The 23,161-nt window shown below is 43.5% G+C and overlaps 2 protein-coding genes across 3 annotated transcripts in view; one reads left to right on the top strand and one right to left on the bottom strand.

Moving 5' to 3' along the window:
- TMEM164 (transmembrane protein 164) overlaps positions 1-12,151 on the top strand; it is a 45,481-nt gene extending 33,330 nt beyond the window's left edge. The window contains exons 5-7 of the mRNA XM_014065897.2: positions 903-981; positions 8,063-8,163; positions 10,136-12,151. Of these exons, the coding sequence (XP_013921372.1) occupies positions 903-981; positions 8,063-8,163; positions 10,136-10,342 (387 nt within the window). The 3' untranslated portion in view covers positions 10,343-12,151. The remainder of the gene's footprint in view (positions 1-902; positions 982-8,062; positions 8,164-10,135) is intronic.
- A 4,188-nt stretch (positions 12,152-16,339) lies between these two features.
- Positions 16,340-23,161, bottom strand: part of AMMECR1 (AMMECR nuclear protein 1) — a 120,033-nt gene continuing 113,211 nt past the window's right edge. The window contains exons 5-6 of one of the 2 annotated variants that reach the window (XM_087727297.1): positions 22,066-22,162; positions 16,340-21,095 (exon numbers count right to left, since the gene is read on the bottom strand). In XM_087727297.1, the coding sequence (XP_087583423.1) occupies positions 20,981-21,095; positions 22,066-22,162 (212 nt within the window). In that variant the 3' untranslated portion in view covers positions 16,340-20,980. The remainder of the gene's footprint in view (positions 21,096-22,065; positions 22,163-23,161) is intronic. The other variant, XM_087727298.1, reaches the window with a different exon arrangement.

The raw sequence follows: 23,161 nt of genomic DNA, 5'->3' as shown, positions 1-23,161 counted from the left end.
ACCTTTGGTGGGAAGGGAACAGCGTTCCGTGCGCCTTCGGCATTTAGTCATGCCGGCCACATGACCACAGAGACGTCTTCGGACAGCGCTGGCTCTTCGGCTTTGAAACGGAGATGAACACCGCCCCCTAGAGTCGGGAATGACTAGCACATATGTGCGAGGGGAACCTTTATCTTTAAGTCCAGGGCTACTTGTAGTTAATGTCTAAGATAAAACATTTTCATACCAAAGAATGTTATTTGAAGTCTGGGTGACGTTACAGTGAATTTGTTTGCGGAAATGTTCTCTGTTGAGCAACTGACAAAAACATTTTATGACAGCAGAGACAACCGGATGAAAATGAATAGTTCTGTGGTTTTGTGACCATATCATGATAGGCAGAATTCAGAATTCCAGTTTGTGTTCAGCACTCTTCAAAGCTTCCATTCTACCATCCTGGCTACTTTTGACTCACCAAGTTTTTATCTAAATAACACTGACCAAGAGGAAAACATCCTTTGCAATGGCTCTTGGGATAGTGGCCCCTCCCTAGAGAAGTGGGGAAGGCTTTATTATTTCCCAAATAGTTGGACCTTTGACTCAGTTGATGGGATCCCGTACTGCGATCACACCCAGAACCACCAATAAGGACGTTTGACTGGGTTAAAAGTATTTGGGGAACGGTGACCAATGGTGGCCGTAAATGTGAAAAACGTTTGCCAGTCACTTTTTGTCAGCCCCGTTGTAATTTTCTACGAATACTAAATGAAGTGTTGTAAGTCGAGGAGTACCTCAATTGAATACAACTGACCTGAAATCGAATCAAAGTTGATCACCTAGGCAAGGAAAATTACTCTGAGCTGAGTGCACACCAGTCTCTATTTATAAATCGGTTCCTTCTTCTTCTTCTTTTTTTTTTGCAGCTACCTTTTGAATTGGAAATTTATTACATTCAACATATCATGCTCTATGTTGTCCCAATCTACCTGCTACGGAAAGGAGGTACGTATTTTTCAGAATATAAGATGCACTGGAGTATAAGATGCACCAAGATTTTTAAGAGGTAAATTTTAAAAAGTTTTTGCACTCTGCATGCCTCATTTTTTGTGAAAAATGGGGCATGAGAGTTTGAGAGGTATGCAAAGTGCTACTGGGGGTTGTGGGGGGAGGGCAAAAACAGGTCTGTTTTTTGCCAAAAAAAATGGGCATGCCTTTAGGAGGCTTATAGAGTGCTCCTGGGGGCTGAGAGGGCAAAAACGAGCAAAAAACCCTGCATTTTTTCCGCTCATTTTTGCTCTTCCCCTAGGAGCACTCTGGAAGCCTCCTAAAGGCTATGCATGTCCATTTTTGCGAAGGGGGAGGGGTTTCAGGAGGCCAAAAATGCTGTATTCAGTGTATAAGACGCACCCAGATTTTCACCCTCTTTTTTTGAGGGGGGAAGGTGCGGTCTTATACTCTGAAAAATACAGTCTGTCTGTGTGTGGGGCCTTACTGATACTATTTAATTACATCCGGTCTTCCTAGCTAATCAGGACCTCCATCGCTGTTAATTTTGCTCCTCAATTCTTACCAAAGACGCTATATTTACAGTTCAGCAATCCAACAAAACTTTAACAAAGCTTTTCACAGTTTAAAAACATAGAACATAGAATCATAGGGCAGGAAGGGACCTTCCTTCTAGTCCAGGAGTCAACAACCTGCAGCTCTGGAGCTGCATGTGGCTCTTTCATTCCTCTGCTGCGGCTCCCTGTCGCCGGTCAGCTCCACAATTGATAGGGCTTTTGGTTAGGGCAGGTAGAGGAAAAAGGATGCCGCGCTAGGAGGAGACTCCGGTGGGTGACCAGACTTCCGGTTGCCTCCAGAATTGAACAGGGGGCTTCGGCTTAGGCCCTTTGTGGCTCTTTGAGTGTTTAAGGTCCAACCCCCTGCTGAAGGCAGGAGCCTCATACCATCCAGACAAATGGCTATCCAATTTCTTCTTCAAAATCCTCCAGTGATGGAGCACCCACAACTTCTGGAAGCAAGTCATTGCATTGATTCATTGTTCTCACTGCCAGGAAATTTCTCCTTACTTCTAGGTTGGATCTCCCTTTAAACAAGCTTCTTACTCATGACTTCTTCTCTGCCCTCTGGACAAAGGGAGAATCATAGACAAATGAGTCCCCCCCCCCCAAAAGAAATGGTAGATGTTTCTGTGTTTGTAAAAGGGCCCCACTGACTTTGCATAAGGACCTCTTCATTTGTTGTCCAACCACTTCTTGGCCAGGAGAACAGGAGAGTTTTCAAACCTGTTTAAGGAGACCTTGGGGTTTCTGCAACTCTCTGCTGCCCTCTGCTGGTGGCCTGCAAACCCTGAACTCCATCTTCAATTAATGTTTGTCAAAGGTGGGGTTGAAATGTGTAATAGGAAAAAAAACACCAAATGAATGAAAGCCTAGTTGCCACCACTAACATTGCCTTGATGACCTTATTTGGGGAATATGTTGTTGTGACCTACCTAGGATTAACATGCATAAAATAGGTAACCATATACAGTGTTTTCCCCAAAACTACGACATGTCCTGATAATAAGGCCATGCCATATTTTTCGGGTGGGCAAAAATATACGCCCTCCCCCGAAAATAAGTCCCCTGGACAACCCCCCCACCTCCAGCCAGGCAGAGCGCCACTCACCAACCTAATGATATCCTGAAGGCGCCAAGCCGCAGGAGCCGGAGGGGAGGGGGGAAAGGTGCTCACATTGCTTGCTGCCTTCGGGATACTGCTTGGTTGGTGAGTGACGCTGTGCCAAGCTGGAGCGGGGGGGGGGGGGGTTGGGTTGCTGGGTGGCTGCTCTCACAAGCAGCCGCCCGGCAACCCCCCTTTCCAGCTGGGCAGAATGTCACTCACCGACCCAGTAATATCCCAAAGGTGCTAAGCCGCATGGCGCTCTGCTCGGCTGGAAAGGGAGGTTGCACGAGCGCCTGTTCCGCCCCCAGCTCAAGTGCATCCCAGCCTCACCATGCCCTGACCCAGCTCTCCCTGCCGGAACCCAACAGGCAGCCCACAACCATAGACTGTAGTCCTGGAGCGGCCGCTGCCGGAAGATTCAGCAGCGGATCTCCGGAGTTTGGAAGCCAGTTATGCTTGGAACGCGGTGGTGGGAGGGAGAGCTGGGCCAGGGCATGGTCAGGCTAGGAGGCATGTTTGGTGGGGCAGAACAGGCGCTCGTGCAACCTCCCTTTCCAGCCGGGCAGAGCACCACGCGGCTTAGCGCCTTTGGGATATTACTGGGTCGGTGAGTGGTGCTCTGCCCGGCTAGAAAATGAGATTGCTGGGCAGCTGCTTGTGAATGTGGTCACCTCATGACTTTGTTGCACTGCTGTGACAGCGCAACATAGCCGTTTGCCCCTGAGGCTGTGCCTAGCTCTTCGGGTGCCCTCTCACAAGAGAGCAGCCACCCGGCAACCTCAAACCAATGGCCCCCCCCAATAATAAGGCCCAAGCAACATTTTTTTGGGGGGGGTTAAAAGAAAATAAGACTCTGACTTATTTTGGGGGAAACACGCTATGTCCAAATCAGGTGTGAGTTCCAGCAGAGACTACTGCCGGTTTGCTCAGGGACGCGCCGCACACCCGGGCACATGTGCATTACAACTAAAATTGCTCTGTGCATGCACAGAAGCAAAAAACAAGATGGCACCTCTGTAGGGAGAACCGGTTGGGGGGCATGGCAGGCCAGAGTCACTGTTGGTTCCAGTGACCCAGACCACTAAGTTACTACCGGTTTGACCAAACCGGTCCGAACCACTAGGAACTCACCATTGGTCCAAATCACCTGAAGGCAGGACAACCAACAAGGAGAGAAGCAACCTAGAACTGAGGAGAAATTTCCTGACAGTTAGAACAATGAATCAGTGGAACAACTTGCCTCCAGAAGTTGTGAATGCTGCAACACTGGAAGTCTTTAAGAAGATGTTGGATAGCCATTTGTTCAGAATGTCTATGGAGATGCTCAGTCGTCCAGGTGATGGTTGTCCTAAAACTGCTTTTTCAAGTGGCAGCTGGACTTTCTGATTTTTCCTTTGAAGACGTTTCGCTTCTCATCCAAGAAGCTTCTTCAGCTCTGCCGGGATGATGGGGAATGGAAAGGTTTATACTCCTGTCTTCCAACCCTATGATTCTAGTGTTCTATCTATGGGAAGGTTCTCAACAGTGGAGTGGTTCATAGTTCTCATAACTACCCTGTTTCCCTGAAAATAAGACTTCCCCGGTAATAAGCCCAATTGAACTTTTGAGCGCATAGGCTAAAATAAGCCCTTCCCCGAAAATAAGCCCTCCCTGAAAATAAGCCCTCCCTGAAAATATTGCAACACAGCAGCAGCCATGAGGTGACCACACGCGCCCCCTCCTGCACCTCAAAAATAATAAGACCTTCCTGAAAATAAGCCCAAGCGCTTATTTTTGGGGTCAAAAAAATTAGACCCTGTCTTATTTTCGGGGAAACATGGTACCATGAGCAATATAAATCCTCAGCTATATAAATTTTCTAAACAAACAAACAAACAAAAAGGATCTTGGCGGCAAGATCCAAGAACTCAGGCTCTGGATCTCGTCCACCTCCCATGGATTTCTTTGAGATCTGTTGAGTACCTGATGTGGTAGGATGTTCTTTTGAAATTGTGATTTTTCCTCCTATTTTGAAAGCTTGAAATTTGCTATTAAGGTCTCAGCAGAGCTTAAATACAAACCATCACTTACCAAATATATGTGACTCCATTCAGATTTCTGCTAAGCTGTGGTGAAGTTTCTCTAGTATTGATTTAGAAAAAGGAGTTTGCCTCCGAAGATTGTGCTAACCATTTTTCCTCAGGTAATCCTCAACTTACAACCACAGTTGGGATTAGAATTTCCACTGCTACATAAGGCAGTTGTTAAGTGAGTCTCACTCTGTTTCACAGCATTTTGTTCTTGTTGTGAATTGTTAAGCTAATGATTGCAGCTTTTACTGAATCATTTGGACTTTAAATAAATCCGCTTTCCCTCATTGGCTTTGCTTGTCAGAAACTGGCCGAGACAGTATATGGCCGGGATGGCGAACCTATAGCGCACCTAGCCGAAGTGGCACATGGAGGCGTGTCACCTGGCACGGGCGGTGTTCACCCGTTCCACTTCTGGGTTTTTGGCAGGCATATGTGCGTGACGATCAGCTAGCCTTTGTGCGTGTGGCAGTGCCGTAAACTACAAGAACTGATCTTCCGTTTTCCGGTGTGAGAATGCGTGCTGGCCAGCTGATCGTTGCCGCGCATGCACGCCAGTAACCGGAAGATTGGCTGGCTGGCACGTATGCACACTCCAGAAACTGGAAGTTCACTTTCTGGTGCATGCATGCCCCCTGGGCAGTTCCTCTTCCGGGTCTCGGCCCAGACATGCACACTTGGTGCCAAAAAGGTTTGCCATCACTGGTATATGTTGCTCATGTGACCCTGGGATGCTGCAACTTTCGTATATGCATGCCTGGTTGCAAGTGCCCCAATTTTGATCGTGTGACTCTAAGGATGCTGCAGTGGTTATGAGTGCAAGAATTGGTCATAAGTCACATTTTTCGATGTTGAAAATTTTGTTGTTAAACAAATGGTGGTAAGTGGAGGGCTGGCTGCAATGATTCCCAGAGAATTTTGAGTTAGGCTAGGAAGAAAAAAAATGTAATTTCAGCTCTTCTCAACCGTCTCTCTCCCCTCCACTCTTCCTTTTTACCCATTTCCCAGATGAGTAGTTACTGGTCTCCTTTCAATGATTTTCCACTCTATGTGGAGAAGGAATTTCTATCTGGAGAGACATCAAAGAGGGAAGAGAAAGCATTTCTGAGCCGAAATTCAAAAGCTCAGAATGGGGGCCATTAACGCTTGGAAAAATAAGCATGTAGATTTCTTTTCCAGCTGGCTTGTTTGCCAGGAATTTCCCTGGGCTTTTTCCCTGGGCTTCACAATGCATTGTTTGAAAGCTCCTGCCTTCAAACCAGATGTTTCTGGAGCATGTCTAGAAGGGTTAAGCAAACTTTCTAGTTAACTGTTTCTAGAGCAATGCACCAAATTGTCATTAGTGAGGCATGCAAGAACTTCCTACAAGGGGTCCTTGACAGAGCACCACCATTTGAGTCCCAAATTTGTGTTGCTAAGCAAGACAGTTGTTAAGCGAGTCCCATTTTATGACCTTTTTGCCATAGCTAAGCGAATTGCTGCAGTCGTTAGGTGAATCATGAGGTTGTTAAGTGAATCAGCCCCCCACCCCCAATTGACTTATAGGAAGCCAGCTAGGAAGGTTAAAAATGGTGATTGCATGAAGTGCAACCGTCATAAATACATGCCTGATGCCAAGTGCCTAAATTTTGATCACATGACCATGGGAATGCTGCAACGGTTGTGTGCATGAAAGTGTGAAAGTCACTTTTTTCAGTGCTGCTGCAAACTTTGGACTGTCACTAAACAAGTTGGTTGTAAGTTGAGGACTACCTCTGAAGGAAAATACTGCATCAGTCCAAATAATGGGGGAGGATTACACAAATTTCTCAAATAGAATTCAGGTAGTCCTTGACTTACAACCGTTCGTTAAGTGACCATTCAAAGTTACAACACTGAAAAAAGTGACTTATGAATGTTTTTCACACTTAACAGCTGGGTTATTATAACTGCAGGCATTCGCTTAATAACTTTGGCAGGAAAAGTTGGAAAGTGGGGCAAAACTCTCGTAACAATTGTCTTGTTTAACATAAATGTTGGGGTCAATTACGGTCGTAAGTGCAGGACAGTGGTGGGTTTCAAATTTTTTTAGAACTTCTGTAGGTGTGGCCTGCTTTGTGGGAGTGGCTTGCTGGCCATGTTACCGGGTGGGAGTGGCTTGCCAGCCATGTGACTGAGTGGGAGTGGCTTGCCAGCCATGTGACTGAGTGGGAGTGACTTGGCAGTCATGTGATTGGGTGGTCATGGCCAACTTGTAAAATGTGGTGAAACTCACTTAACAACGCTCTTGCTTAGCAACCAAAATGTTGGCTCAGGAACTCTGGCATTGAAGTGTGCAAGTGTTAAAGCTGTCAAGTTACAAGACCCTTGCACCCCTAACCCTTTAGAAAAAAAAAACCCAGGGCTGTTCTTGACAGCTTTAAGACTTGTGGACTTCAACTCCCAGAATTCCTCCTCTCGCTCTTCATCTTGATGATGTGCGGACGGACGGGGGGAAGGAGCTGGAACCGGTTCTAAATGGCACTGTAGTTTTGTGGAACCTCTTCCATAGAAGAGGTTAGAACTGGCAGGAACCCACCCCTGGTGCAGGACCACCTGTAGTTGCAACTTTGGTCACCAAATGAATGGCCATGAGTGGAGGACTAACCGTAGTCTGGCTGAATGAGGCTGTGTATTTCATTAACTTTCCTGCCTGCTCTGGCATTGACTTGAGGCTGTGGTCCTGGTTTGCTGGAATACAGGTAGTCCTCCACTTACAACAGTTCACTTAGTGACCAAAGTTACGTTGTCATTAAAAAAAGTGAGTTATGACCATTTTTTACATTGACGACTGTTGCAACAGCCCTATGGTGATATGATTTACATTTGGATGTTTGACAACTGACTCACATTTATGACGGTTGCGTCATGTGATTCACCTTTTGCAACCTTCTGACAAGCCAGGACAATGGGGAAGCCAGATTCACTTAATAACTGTGTTACTAATTTAACAACTTCAGTGAATCACTTAACAAATGTGACAAGAAAAGTCGTAAAATGGGAGCAAAACTCACCTAACAAACTTCTTACTTAGCAACATAAATTTTGGGCTCGGTTGTGGTCATAAATTGAGGACTGTAGTAAGGGATTAGTGTGCAAACTTTTTCAAGCCAGGAGCCAGCCATGGTTTTCTCATTATCTTGAAATGTTTGCAGAAATCTTTGGCATTCAATCTGGCCTACAACAGAGGTATTTCTACCACCTTATGTTTTCTATTGCAATAATCTTGGATTTACAGGGTGAAAATTGATACGTCGTTAAAGAAAGGATGCTGCCCACCTTGAAATAGCAGAAAACAATTTTCTCTTTTTCTCTCTTTCTAAAAGGTGTTTACACTCCTGAGCCATCCTGGAATTTTTGGTGGGCCTTGCTCTCCAATGGGTTGATGTTTGTTTACCACTACACTTTTTTACAGATCTTGGGACTCGTAAGTCAATTTACTTATATGGATTGTAGATCTCACTTTGGGCTGTATACGGGTAGGTTTAGTAAAAAAAAACAAAACCAATGGAGCAGGTAAGCAAAGAAAAAAAAAGCCCCAGAAGATGTAGCTTGGAGAAAAGAGAAAAGAATTCTTGTTTTAAATGATCTAGCCAAATAGATTAAACAGAGGAAACTGCATTGTGTTAATAAGCTTCAGAATTACATCTGTTTGAGGGTGTTGTTTGGGTGTAAACTGGGGTGCCAGACAGTGGTGGGATTCAATTTTTTTTACTGCCAGTTCTGTGGGTGTGGCTTGGTGGGGGTGGCAAAGGAAGGATACTGCAAAATCTCCATTTGCTCCCCACTCCAGGGGAAGGATACTGCAAAATCCTCATTCCCTCCCCACTCCAGGGGAAGGATACTGTAAAATCTCCATTCCTTCTGCACTCCAGGGGAAGGATACTGCAAAATCCCCATTCCCTTCCCACTCCAGGGGAAGGATACTGCAAAATCTCCATTTGCTCCCCTCTCCAAGGGAAGGATACTGTAAAATCTCCATTCCCTCTGCATTCCAGGGGAAGGATACTGTAAAATCTCCATTCCTTCTGCACTCCAGGGGAAGGATACTGCAAAATCCCCATTCCCTTCCCACTCCAGGGAAAGGATACTGCAAAATCTCCATTCGCTCCCCACTCCAGGGGAAGGATACTGTAAAATCTCCATTCCCTCTGCATTCCAGGGGAAGGATACTGTAAAATCTCCATTCCTTCTGCACTCCAGGGGAAGGATACTGCAAAATCCTCATTCCCTCCCCACTCCAGGGGAAGGATACTGTAAAATCTCCATTCCTTCTGCACTCCAGGGGAAGGATACTGCAAAATCCCCATTCCCTTCCCACTCCAGGGGAAGGATACTGCAAAATCTCCATTTGCTCCCCTCTCCAAGGGAAGGATACTGTAAAATCTCCATTCCCTCTGCATTCCAGGGGAAGGATACTGCAAAATCTCCATTCGCTCCCCACTCCAGGGGAAGGATACTGCAAAATCCTCATTCCCTCCCCACTCCAGGGGAAGGATACTGTAAAATCTCCATTCCCTCTGCATTCCAGGGGAAGGATACTGTAAAATCTCCATTCCTTCTGCACTCCAGGGGAAGGATACTGCAAAATCCTCATTCCCTCCCCACTCCAGGGGAAGGATACTGTAAAATCTCCATTCCTTCTGCACTCCAGGGGAAGGATACTGCAAAATCCCCATTCCCTTCCCACTCCAGGGGAAGGATACTGCAAAATCTCCATTTGCTCCCCTCTCCAAGGGAAGGATACTGTAAAATCTCCATTCCCTCTGCATTCCAGGGGAAGGATACTGCAAAATCTCAATTCGCTCCCCACTCCAGGGGAAGGATACTGCAAAATCCTCATTCCCTCCGCACTCCAGGGGAAGGATACTGTAAAATCTCCATTCCCTCTGCATTCCAGGGGAAGGATACTGTAAAATCTCCATTCCTTCTGCACTCCAGGGGAAGGATACTGCAAAACCCCCATTCCCTCCCCACTCCAGGGAAAGGATACTGCAAAATCCCCATTCCCTCCCCTCTCCAGGGGAAGCATACTGCAAAATCCCCATTCCCTCCCGATCAGTTGGGACTCGGGAGGAAGGGAATAGATGGAGGTGGGGCCAGTCAGAGGTGGGATTTACTGATTCTCCAAACTACTCAAAATTTCCGCTACCGGTTCTGCAGAACTTGTCAGAACCTGCTAAATACCACTTTTGGTGCCAGAGGAGACAAAGAAGAACTGACATATTTCAGATTCACAGTCACTATGGATAGTGAGACGGGTGATATATGGATTTAATAAATAAATATTTAAGGACTGGGAACATTACTACTTTTCTCAGAGTAGGGCAAATTGGTGTAAGAGAGTATAAAGACATTTTTTTTGTAAAAAAAATCCATCTTTTCTCCTGCTCTTCTAGATCACGGAAGTGAACTTGAACAACATGTTGTGCCCGGCTATTTCCGACCCTTTCTATGGCCCTTGGTATAGAATCTGGGCATCGGGACACCAGTCCATCATGACCATGTTCCATGGAAAACTCATACTTTTCCTTTTCTATTATGCTGCCCGTTTCTTTAAGCTCAGTGTGGAAGTACAATGCTCTCCGGCTAAGAAAGTATCCTGAAACTCCATCCTGGTTCTTCTTTGTTGAAGGATCTTGAGGAGAGCCTTTATATTTGGGGTTGGAGAAGAACACTGCCTATATTGTTTTTGATTCCATTCTTTTATTATGACATCAGATTTATCTTCCCAATGTTCCATTGAATCTTCGTGACCTATAGGATGGCGAAGCACGTGGGCGTATTTACAAAAGAAGCCACAAGTAGACTTCAACTTCTGATCTTGCCACCTTAGACCTATGGAGTTTCAGATGTCCGTCATATCAAGGACTGTGGTTGATGGAAAGCACTATTCTTTTTGCTCATGACTTCAGTGACTTTTCCTCCCTTGTGGCAGCTCTTAGGTTTTACCTTCAGCACAGAACCTCTCCTTGTCTCATGTAGACTTTGAGGGTGAATAGTATTGGGTGCTTCTTCACTATCAGCGTAGACGCGAAGGTTCTTTGCGTGGTTGAAATTTGGTTAAACATATAGGGAACAATAACAACTACTTGCCAAACACTGCCTTCTGAAACTCCCGAAAGTTTTAGCTGAAGCCTGCTCAGATGCCATTATATCTGCGGGCACCTCCCAGATTGTTTCTATCTAAATTAGTTGGTGGGGGAAAAAACTTAATTGCTGGATTAAGATTTAGGAGATGGATTTGTCTCAGTTAAAGGCACCGACCAAGAAAATCTGCCAATTTGGAGTTGGACTCTATGTCATAGCTAAGTATACTTACATAAATGTATTACACATTGTACATACATGTATTCAATGTTATGTCCACACACACATATATATCAACTACCCCCTTGTAGGATACTCCAGAAAAAAGCATATTCTTCATCCATGATTCACCATCTAGCACCATCTATCACAGGGGTCCTCAAACGTGGCAACTTTAAGACTTGTGGACTTCAACTCCCAGAATTCTCCAGCCAGCATGCTGGCTGGAGAATTCTAGGAGTTGAAAGTTCACAAGCTTAAAGTTGCCACGTTTGAGGACTCCTGATCTAGCAAGACTGCTGGATGAGAGTCCGGCAGACCAACATATCTGGAGATCCTTGGGGAAACAGCACACATTCAGGTTTGGCTGAAGTAGCCAACCTGCGAAAGTCATCATTCAGAGACATTGAGGAATAATTGTCTTTTCCGCATTGGTGTAAATTGGAGAAAAGTAACCCTCAGAAGCCGAATCTCTAGCTTTCGGAGTTGTCGCTGTGATAGTTGTTCTGAATTAGATCCTGGCTCCTCTTTTTGTCCCATCCCAGCCAGAGTCTCCAGTTATATTGCCTTACAAGTCCCATGTTGGGCATCCTTTGATACCTCAAGCAGAGATAATTTGCCTTAAGGTCAACCTTATCTGCTCTTTCCACCTGAATGGGGGAAGTAATGGGGTGGGGTGGGGTGGGGTGGGTACTCACCATGAAGAACTTCAAAAGTAATTATGAATATAATTCCAGTTGACCAAAACTTGAATCTCATTCCAGTTTGATCAGATAATTAATCTTCTCCTTGGGGGGGCTTTATAGATCTTGGTGGTTTTGTTTTTTAATGTATTCGTAGTTGTTGAGACATTTTGTGAATATTTGACTGTGAATATTCTTTAGTTGCCCCATTTCTATCCGAAGAGAGAGTTCCTGCTATGCTGCCCAGTGGGAAATCTCATCTCTGTGTTTCTTGGGCCAAATTCCTGATGTCAGATCCCCAGTGGGGCCCTGGGGAGCGAGGTGTCTTCTTCTGCTGCTTTGATGAATCTTGATGTTTACTCTTTGACGTGGCATATTTAAACAGATATATGTACGTGCAATGAAATTTCTAGACGTGAATAACATAGTCACAGTGTTTTTGTGCTTGTGTGAGAGTGTGTGTGTGAGACAGTTGTTCTGGGCTCCTTCTATATAGAACCATAAAACTTACAAGGAGATTGCGCATCTGTTTTAAATCGTGACTATTGACTTTTCTTTTTCTTTTTCAAAGCCAAGAATTAGCTAGGGCGGGTTTCTTATTTGGATCTGCCAATGAAAGTGATCTCTCTATTCCTACTGTGATCTCAGTGATCAATCTAGTCCTATTCTTTGATTCTGTGCCATATTTATCATCCAGACTATGGCCTTAGTTTTTTCTAGACCATGCAATTAGTCTGTGGGTGCCTCTTGATCGCAGGAGGGAGTTTGAATTTCCTTTCAGAGCTACTTGCTCGTCAAAGAGGTGCCACTTGTTTTCTTTCCAGATCATACAATAGCCGAGATGTTTTTTTAAAAAAAACATTATTCTGTGTCCTGTTTTCGAGTGCAGGTTATTTGATGAAAAAGCTGCCTTGCTAGCACAACAGATTGGGAAATTTCTTTTCAAGCCGCTTGGAGAGTTTTTCTTCTACGTGCCCCCTGGATAAATAGACCAGGGGGCCTGTAAACCTCTTTTGGGGGAGCATTTCCTTTCGTTCTGAGATTTGGCAGAGCTGGGGAGGCTGTTTGATCCAAGTTGCAACTTCTGTGAACTAGATTTTTGGCTCTGGGCTGAAGCAATCAGATCCTGGAGAGATTAGGGACTGCTGGTGCCAGATCTGTACAGAGGTTGAAAGCCTCGTTTGATAAAAATAGCATCTTCGGCAGGAAAGATAGCTAATATTCTTTGTTCTGGGATTTTTCTTGTTCCTTTTTCTAAATTTAAGATGGCGAGCTTTATTTGGGGGGGAGGGGAATGTAGCAGCAGGACATTATTGCCTTCCATTCTGAATTTTTAAGATTAATCCAGTGTCCTTTGTGGCGCCCCAGTCAGACACGATCTTTGTAAAGATGGTGAAGTGCCAAGAAAGAAGTTGCCATATTCCCTTCTTGAAATGGAAGAGTGGAAGGATTTCCCATGCAGGGGTGAAAAATGCAGTTAGAGGGCTACACATTTTAATTTATAGATTGATTGGCAGAAGGGAATAATAGCAGCAGCATAAATCGTTTAACCTGAAGAGAGAAGGATTTGCAGATCACATCCCTTTTGGCCTCCTCCAAACTAAAAACCCTGTGGGGTTACTCTCGTTTAATGGTGCCTGGCAGCTTTCGTTGGCCTGTGCTAAATTCTTTGAATGAAAGGTTGTCTAGAAGCATCCTGGAATGAGACTTGAAAAAAGCTGCAAGCAGAGATTGTCATGGAGGCCAAAGACAGAGCCTAGGAAAGCTTTGGTCCTCTCCCTTCTAGCATCCTCATCTCCATCACCTCCTCTTTTTTTCCATAAAGTCTGGGAAGAATCTTAAGTTGGCTTCCACCAGTTGTTTCTATCTATTGGGTATGGAATCCTTCGGTGTTGGCTTTCCTGTGTTTTTAACATCTTGTATGATTGTTGAGCCCAAGGTTGCTCATGGTTTCCATTTATGGCTGTAGAACGTCTTGGAATTACAGTCAAATGTTGTCTTTTGAAGACCGCCATTAACGGGCGATTGGCTTGTGTGCACTTTTAACGTCGAGTACCTCAGTGAAGCTGCTCCTTTTGTGGCCTGCATCAGTTTTGAAACTTTCTCATCATGGAAATTGAGTGTGCTTTGGGGGAAAAAAAATCAGAACTGAATTCTCCTCTCATAGCGAAAAGGCACAAACACTCAATGTGCGTCAGATTCACACTGGTTTTATCTACACCTGGGCAAAGTTGGGTTCCTACTGGTTTGGACCGGCTCGGATGAACCGTCAGCGACCCAGGCCTGCCATGCCCCTGAACTGGTTCTCTTACGGGCCCGCCATCTTGATTTTCGGTTCTAAGAACAATTGTAATTGCACAGATTTTTTAAAATGTTGCACGTGCACAGACCTATTTTTGTGCCAATGTGCAAAAAGGCGAGCGTGAGCAAAGCAAGCCCACGTGCACAAAATTTTTGCGCGCATCAAACTGGCAGTAATGCCGGGAGCAACATACCCCTGCACCTGAAGTTGTGCTAAGGGATGAGATATACTGCCATTAACTTTCCGTGATGGAAGAATATTTTTTTTTAAAGATTTATTTTTCAAAGCAGGACCTTTTCAAAGGAGTTTTTGTGGCGCCTCAGGGCTGGAAGTTTCTTGAATTGCTGTAATTTTACTTAAACATGTGGCTGTTACAAACAGCTAAGATGTTTGGCTCTTGCAAATCTGGGAAATTGGAAGTTTATTGGTGTTGCTGTAGCTATCTGAAATGTTCCTTTTCTTCTAGTGTCTTAGTTCAGTTGGCAGCTTGGCAAAAAAAAGAAACATAACCTTGGTCTTCATGGATATACAATCTTTTCTTGTTTTCCTAATCAAAATAGCCTTCAAATGTTGTAGCGTTTTAGCTCATTCTGCCCATCAAGGGATAGTCAAAAGTACAGTTATTTCCACTTTTGGTGAATTAAAAATAGAATTGCCCACTAAGATCATTTTATTAAGATATTTTTGAAAAACAAAATGATTTTTTAAAAAAATGTAAAAGTCATTTTCCAACAAAATTGTGTATTTGGGTTTATGGCTATGTAAGAATTTGTCTCAAATGTTTTTTTTTTCTATCTCAAAATAAAATGTTTGTGGAAAAAAAAAACCTGCTTATGTTTTGTTTCAGGGAAATAAATATTTTATACCAATGGTTGTTAACTCAAATTTAATCCCTTGGTGCTAACTTCAACATGGTGGATGGTTGGGCAGATTAGACTTCCGTCAGCTTCGGTATTGGAAATCCTGCTGTGAGCAGTAGGTTGGGCTAGAAGACTTCCAAGGTCTCTTTCAACCTTAATATTCTATGTATTCCAAAGAACCCAACCTATTAGAATGATGTCTATCGTATTTCTTAAATGCAACCACCTCCTTCAGGATGTACAACTACCATATTTTTCAGAGTATAAGACGCTCCAAAGTATAAGACACGCTTACTGTGTTTCCCTGAAAATAAGACAGGGTCTTGTTTTCTTTTGACCCCCAAAATAAGCGGTTGACCTTATTTTCAGGTCTTATTATTTTTGAGGTGCAGGAGGCAGCAAGTGTGGTCCCCTCATGGCTGCTGCTGTGTTGCAATATTTTTGGGGAGGGCTTATTTTAGTGCATGCGCTCCAAAGCCCGATTGGGCTTATTATCTGGGAAGATCTTATTTTCAGGGAAACGGAGTAGTTTTTGGTGAGGAAAACAAGGGGGAAAAAATCTGCCTCTGCCTCCCAGCAATTTGCCTCCTTGCAGCAAACAGCACAGATGATATACAGAGTTTGTGGTGTTACATTTGAGACTATACTTGCACAGATGCTGTTAAAATTGATGTGCCTTTCTGGAAGTATACATTATTCTCTGCTATTTAAAAGAAGCTGCAATAGCACTGGGCCTCTTCAGATCAAACATTTATTTTAAAAAGCTGTTTTGTTGTCTAGAATAATAATAAAGTAGTCTTTAAAAAATAAGTCTAATAATTTGAACATTCTATAGGCATTTATAGTTACTGACTTCCTCCTTGCAGCAAACAGCAAACAGCCTGTTTCAGTTTAGCCTGATTAGCACCAGAAAAAAATTCTGCCTCTTGCTCCCAGCAATTTGCCTCCTTACAGCAAAAAGCCCGTTTCACTTTCAATTTCAGCCTCCCGATGATCAGCTGTTTCAGGCTGCAGGGATTTCCATAGCCTATTGCAGTCTCTGCAAGCCCCATTTTTCCATTTGCTGCAAGGAGGTAAATTGCTGAGAGGCAGAGGCCAAAGGGTGGGGGCCCGGGGCTACATTCAGTGAATAAAGCGCACCCACATTTTCACCTTTCTTTGTGTGTGTGTCTGTCTCATACTCCGAAAAATAGAATAGTTTGTTTTCATTCTAGCCACTTTTATACAGATACATCTCTGATCCAAGTCACTTTTTTCCAATGCTGTTGTAACTTTGAAGTGGTTGTAAGTCAAGGACTATATGTAAACTTCCCTAAAGTTTATTTCAAGCCTCTCTAAGGGGTGGGGTGGGGCTTTTCTAGATCCTGTTATCCCTTCTGGTTGACGGCAACCAGAGCTAAAACTTAAGGCAAGGCATCAGAGTGCAAGGAAACCATTAATACAAGCAGCTGCGATTTTTCCTCATTTTATTGGGTAAATGATTTAAAAGGTAATAACAATAGTGTTAAAACTACTACAATATCTTTCCACAGCCATATCTCACAGACCCACAAATTACCTTCTAAAGTAGTTTATTTATTTTTTTTGCTTTTTCCTCATTTTTACCTTTAAGCCATACTTATAAAATGCCCGTTTTTTTAAAAAAAAGATCAACAGTTTCTTCACACTAATAGCAAATAAACATGGAAATAAGAATCTAGTCTTAATGGAAGGAGGTTTGTGGTAATCTGTGATAATATTGTAATCGATAGTCAAAGGAAAAGTAGGGGGAGGGGCTTCTGAGCTACTCCAGGTAGATCGTCTGCCCACCTATGTCACTTTTTTTCCATTGAAGATAACTAGTTATTATGCTGGTGAACAATTAATTCTTGTAACATATAAAACACTAAAATAACTTAGAAACTAGATCCAAATCTTTTGGAAAGAATCAGCTTTGATATACAAAAACAGTCATAAGTTGTTACAAAAGTTTTTTTGATTTTTTTTTTTTCCGTTTTAACTCAGTGCATTTATGTACCAGTGTGACCACTGGCTTCAGAGCAGAAGGAAAGTTTTCTCTCCTTCCTTCCGAAACAGTAATAATAAAAAAGGAAACAAGGAGGAAAAAAAAACGCATCTTTGTATATAAAGAATCATTGCTGGTCTTAAGAAGAAGTATAACCAGAAACCCTTAGAATCTGAGAGGCACATGTCGGGTTTCTATATTATTTTATTTAAACATAAAAGTCACCAGTTTTTATTTCATCGGAGGAGCCCCCGCGGCTCCTCAAACTTAATTAACATCACTAGCAAAAAATCAGTTAGAAACTGTACAAAAATAAAAAAAGTTAACCCATTTGCATCCTGCAGAGGCTTTGAAGGATCGGAAGGCAGACATTGTTTTTTTAAGAAGCAGCATTGAGGCTCGGCTGGAGGTGTCTTTGGTTCAGTCCAACACACAATAATGTCGGCTACTCCAAACAGTTTCAAGAACTCAGAAACAAGTTGAAGACACATCAAGAAGTTGAGATCATCAACGTAGGAAACGGGGGTGGGATGGGGTGGGTGGGTGGGCCAGGTGCTCCCGGCTGACGGTGCATCAGCACAGGGAGCCTCCTTCCTCGCGGGACCCCATGCCCAACCCCAGAGCCAAGATGGCACCATGGAAATGCACACCGCGCGGCACCCGCATCTCTCCCGGATGGGCCAGTGGTTGGCCCCCATCGCCTCCTCCTCTCTCTGAGCTTCAGCCGGACGTTCGTTCCCAAACTGTCCTTCACCACACAGGTGTAAGAAAGAAAACATTTAAAGCTAAAAACTAAACCGCCTTTTTGATTTATTATTTTTGGAATGAAATAAGGCGAGAAAAACACAATCGCTGCCTGAACAACACCCGACCTTTGGCTCAGGGACCAAAAAAATCCCAGGTTGGAGACGGGCACGGCTTTGCAGATGGAAGAGGAACCGCAAAAGCTACTTTGGGCCTGGGGAGGGGGGGAATGCCTAAGGAGGGCAGCACGGTTGGGGCAATTTAGTAAGGCAGGGGTCTCCAACCTTGGCAACTTGCGGACTTCAGCTGCCAGAATTCTGGGAGTTGAAGTCCACGAGTCGTCAAGTTGCCAAGGTTGGAGACTCCTGCCGGAACATGGCATGGCCATGCCCTTCCCTGACCCAAGGAACGCAACCAGCGAAAAACAAAGCACAGGTGCCACTGAAGCCCACAGATCTCCACCCATATGTCCAAGGTTATCCGCTGATGCATCTCGCCAGCCTTGCAAGATTCCAGGAATAGCTCTCAAAACAAACATAGAGATTTACAACAGGTTCAAAAGAGTCTGGAGGTTTTTTTTGGTTTTTTTTTTTAAAGCGCACCTTTCCAGTTTGTTCAACCCTTTGAACGACAGCTGTTGTTTTTTTTGATTAAGTTCCCAAAGCGGATAGCTATACGGAGACACTCAAAACAAGAGAAAATTAAAAAAAAAACATTGTGCATTACGCTGACAAGATGATCCTTTTTGTTTTTTTGTTCCTCCTCCAAGCCACGGTGGGAAGTATTGCTGACCTCTTCCTTCAAACCCTGCAGGATTTTTTTTTATTTTTATTTAAATCAGTATATCATTATTACACTGGTAAGAAATTCTGTATAACATCTGCATATATTGAGGATTTTTTTTCTAAAAAAAATCTGATATGATTTTAGAGTCCGCATGACCAGTCACGTGACCTGCTTAAGATGATTAGCACCTTTAAATACACATATATATTTTAATATATATAATAGATCTTTTTTTTTCTTTAAAAAAAACTTTTTAACATTGAGCTCACCCAGAAGTATGAACTGTAATGAGAAAGATGGCTGTGTGTTGTGTGTTTGTGTTGGTGTGTTTGTTTGTATGTTGGGTGGCAATGGTAGATATTCCAAATGCTTGCAGCAGAGAAATTTTGCTTTTAACTTGTGCTCAAGTTTCCCTTTCAAGGCAAAACAGGGAAAGTTGCAATTAGACAGCAACTGACAATACTTTTCACATAAAAAAAACCAACCCCTTTTTCCACCCTCCCGACAGGGAAAGACGTCCCAAGAACTTCAAACTGAAGCTCCAACGGGTTCTTTTCCTCATCCGTTGCCCTTTTTTTTCTTTTTTCTTTTTTTTTCTTTTCCAGGATTTTTGCTTATTTGAAAATTAAGGCATCAAAACAGAAAGTTAATATTCAGACGTTCAAATACTGTGGATGGAAGGAAAGACTGACGAAATGGGCTTTTTCCTGGCTTCTCCATCTGGGACCCTAGTCAATTCTTTTCAACCATCCTTCAGAGCCTGTGATACGGCTTCCTATTGGTTCTAAGTCTATGTCTATGAAGATCCCTAAATGGGATGAAATGGATGAGGGGGCGGGAACGACTTCTGCCAAAATGGTATCTGCCTCCTCTAAGACGTTCTTCTAATGACCAAGAAGGATCTCTGAAACAGAGCTCTGAGATCTATTTCATTAAAGTTTGTATGAGTTTTGAAACGAGAACTCCATGAATTCTCCCTTTGTAGACTTCAAGGTCGGTTAGGACGAGCTACCTCTGCTATTTCCACCCCGCGATGGTTAACAATTCCGATTCCGGTAACTTGGTACAATGCCCTCTGTTTGCTATCCAAAAATATTTCTAGCGCTGCATTTGCAGCTTCATTAAAAAGAGGTAACTGCTCTTAGATTTTTAATTTAAAATTATTATCCTTTACGGTTTTTCTAAAAATCAGTGAGCTTTTCTTTTGCTCTCTCTTCTCTCTTTTTTGTTTCAGTGCACCTTACTTTGGTTTTTTTTTTCATCAACAAAAGCACCAAAAATTGTGCCATAAAGAATGGCTAATTTGTACAGGGGCAAGCCTTGTAAGGTAGGAGACAAAAAATTGGATCCTGCTCTCCAAAGAACTTTTTTTTTTACCTGCCTGGAAAGTTTAGAATTTGGAATAGGCATCTCCTCTTGTGCTTCTGCTGTCTTCCCTTCCTTTTTCCAAAACTTGTGGCCCCTAAGGCACTAATATCAAAATTTGCTGACTTCCTAATTCGGCCGTTTCTTCAAGCTGCTAGTCCTGATTAAACTCCACAAGAAACATCTGAGAAGTTGAAAAAAGAATCTGGGAGTGACTCTGACTGATGCCCTTTATCAATTTACTGATGGAGGATAGAGCTTGGCAGATCACAGCATCCACCCGAAGGCAGATTTAGGAACTGGGAGTGGGGAGACACAGACTATTTATCTGCCCAATTTTTAGTTCCAGTGATTTGAAAGGATTCGAACCAGGACCTCAATCCAGGTCAGGAATAAAAGTCTTGCTATGATTATGTCTAAACCAGGGGTGTCCAACTTGGGTGGTTTTAAGACTTGTGGACTTCAACTCCCAGAATTCCCCAGCCACTCATACTATCTGGGGAATAACTGGGAGTTGCCAAGGTTGGACACCCCTGGTACAAACCAAAATCACCATCTGTTCCTCATCATAATTAATTCAGCTTATCACTGTTATTTATCTGGCCCAACCAGACCAGGAAGCAGATGTCTGTGTAGTCTCTTACAAGCTTTATCTTGGGGAACTGCTGAAGAACTCATCCTATTCAAGGCAATCTTTGCTTTGCTTCTGTCTTGGGATCCAATATTTTATGATTTTAAGAGCAGACTACTCTATTTCCTTCTTCTCTAGCCTGAGGCTTTTGCATTCTTTCCTTCCATTGACAGTTTCACAGAAAAAGGTGATTGATACAATTGAGTGATAAATGAAGTAGAACTTTAAAATGCTATTAAAAAAAAAGACCTCGGGTTTTTTTTATGTTGTCATAACAAAAAAAAGAAAAAAAGAAAACCCAGCCAGTCCACAGTGACTCATTTAAAAAAAAAAGTGTGTGAGGGAGGGAGAGAAGAGATCGAAGGGGATCTTTGTAACGATGCAGCGTTTCCACCCGTTGCCATGGTGAGCTTAACCTGCCGTGGAGAAGCATCAACATGGCAACGGAAATTATCATCATAAAATGGTACAGTAATAGAGATAGCTAGACCAAGAAGGAGGGGGTTCTCCTGGGAAGAGGTTTGCAGAAAAGTCCAGAGACTGGTCATACGGCTCGGTGTCAGGAATAATGGTTGTAGGGGGGGAGGGTGTGCCCGATGCCGTTTTGGAAGTGGTGATGCTGTCGGTGGGCAAGGTATTCTGTGTAGCTCACGGTCATCTTCTCACTACGATACCTAAAAGAAAAGTGGGGGGAAAAGGGGATAGAGAGAGAAAGGGGGGAAGGAGGTAAAGGGACAAAAAAGGGACAAGTTTAATCCTCTAAAGCCTTTGGTGGCGCAGTGGTTCGCATACAGTATTGCAGGCTAACTCTGCCCATTGTCAAGAGTTCAATCCTGACTAGTAGCTAAAGGTTAACTCAGCCTTCCATCTTTCCGAGGCTGGTGAAATGAGGACCCAGATTGTTGGGGGCAATATGCTGGCTCTGTAAACCGTCCAGAGAGGTCTGTAAAGCACTATGGGATAGTATGCAAATCTAAGTGCTATTGCTAAGCCTGGAAAAATAATTATTTTTCCACTATTCTGTTTAGATTTAAGACAAGACTTTGGCTTCCTGGGCCTCACTGATTGAAGAGGAATTGTTTTGGACTGCATAGGAAATATTTAATATTGTTAATGTATATACAAATCAACTGCTTTGAGTTTTAAAATATTTTTATTATATCTTGTACGGCCGCATCACTAGCTTTCCTTAAAGCTTTGTGGATTAGGCATGCCTGGTTTAAGCATTAAAGGAAAACCAGAAGAACAAGAAAAATTCAACAGCATTAAGACCAGGAAGACTTACTTGGTTAAGATATAACTTCCCCGTTTCTGCCCCACAAGCCCCCAGAAGCACTTTGCAGTCCTCTCAAACTCTCTGCATGCCCCATTTTTCACAAAAAAATTAAGCGTGGAGCAGGTTTGGGAGGTCTGCAGAATGCAAAAACTTTTAAAAAAAATTACCTCTTCAAAATCTTGGTGCATCTTATACTCCAGTGCGCCTTATACTCCAAAAATATGGTAATAATAACTCAAATGACTCTCAAGCTGAGATCAATAGATCCCAGGAATGACATCAGAGCTCTCCATCCAGAAGAGGGCAGGGATAGGGACAGCTAAGATCCTGCACACAACCTCAGCAAAACTCAGGATAGGACTTCTTACCTGGTCAGTTTTATTGTTTTCCTGAAATCGTTTGTGATTGAAGCCTTATAACCGCCTTTCCTCAATAAGGAATCTATGGTCTGAATATGGTCCCAGCCTGTGGAGAGTCATTGGAAGAGAAGACACAAAGAAAATCAGCTCTCCCAAGTTTTGGAAAAAGGTTGAACTGATTGCAAAGAATGCAAATTACCCAGAGATTTGTATTTCTAGGGGGAATTCCCGCAGGTAAGCTGGTTAAAGCTGAACATTTCCCAAAGACAACATAAGACTAGGAATAATCCTAAATAAACAATGTTACCTCGTTATCAGTGTTGTGTTCAGTTATGAGATGCCATGTAATGCAAGGGCATTGCAAGCTGGCGCTCGCTCAGGATGATGGAACTTGGCGTTCAACATGTTCTACAGCACACTAAAGCTAAGCTTGGGGACCAAATTGTGTGCAGGAAATGGTGGAATAGAATCATTAAAGAAATGTCCATGGAGGTTCTCCGTCATCCAGGTCATGGTTATCCCAAAGGGGCTTTTTCAAGAGGCAACTGGACTTTCTGGTTTTTCTTTGAAGGCGTTTGGCTTCTCACCTAAGGAGCTTCTTCAGTTCTGACAACGGTGGGAGGGAATAGAAGGATTTATATTCCTTGCAGTCATCTGGTCATTAGCAATTCCCTCGGAGAATCATTGAGGCCACGTGGGGGTTTATCTGTGCCCCTAGGATCACCCGAATCAGAGTGTAAATTGAGCAGCTCTCTGTCAGCAGAGGGGGAGACACAGGATACCAGCTCTCTCCTGTTTACCACACAGTCCTTCCAGCAGTTCCAATGTTTCACACTCATTTGCACTTGGATTCAGGTGACTCAGGGCACAGATAAATCCCCAAGGGGCCTCAGGGGCTCTCAGACAAAAGTGCCAACGACCAGATGACTGCAGAAGTATATAAATCCTTCTATTCTCTCCCACCATTCGGTCGGAACTGAAGAAGCTTCAGGAGGAGCGAAACATCTTCAAAGAAAAATGAAGGAAGTCCAGTTGCCTCTTGAGAAAGCACCTCTGGGTCAGAGGCAGTTGGGTAAGAGGCCAAACCAAACCCTGAACTGCTTTC

Source organism: Thamnophis sirtalis, unplaced genomic scaffold, assembly GCF_051295495.1.
Source record: "Thamnophis sirtalis isolate CommonGarterSnake01/CBP01778 unplaced genomic scaffold, rThaSir2_p1.2 scaffold_13, whole genome shotgun sequence".
Lineage (NCBI taxonomy): Eukaryota > Metazoa > Chordata > Lepidosauria > Squamata > Natricidae > Thamnophis > Thamnophis sirtalis.
Note: the sequence above shows the minus strand (reverse complement) of the source record. Positions and strands in the feature narration are given on the sequence as shown.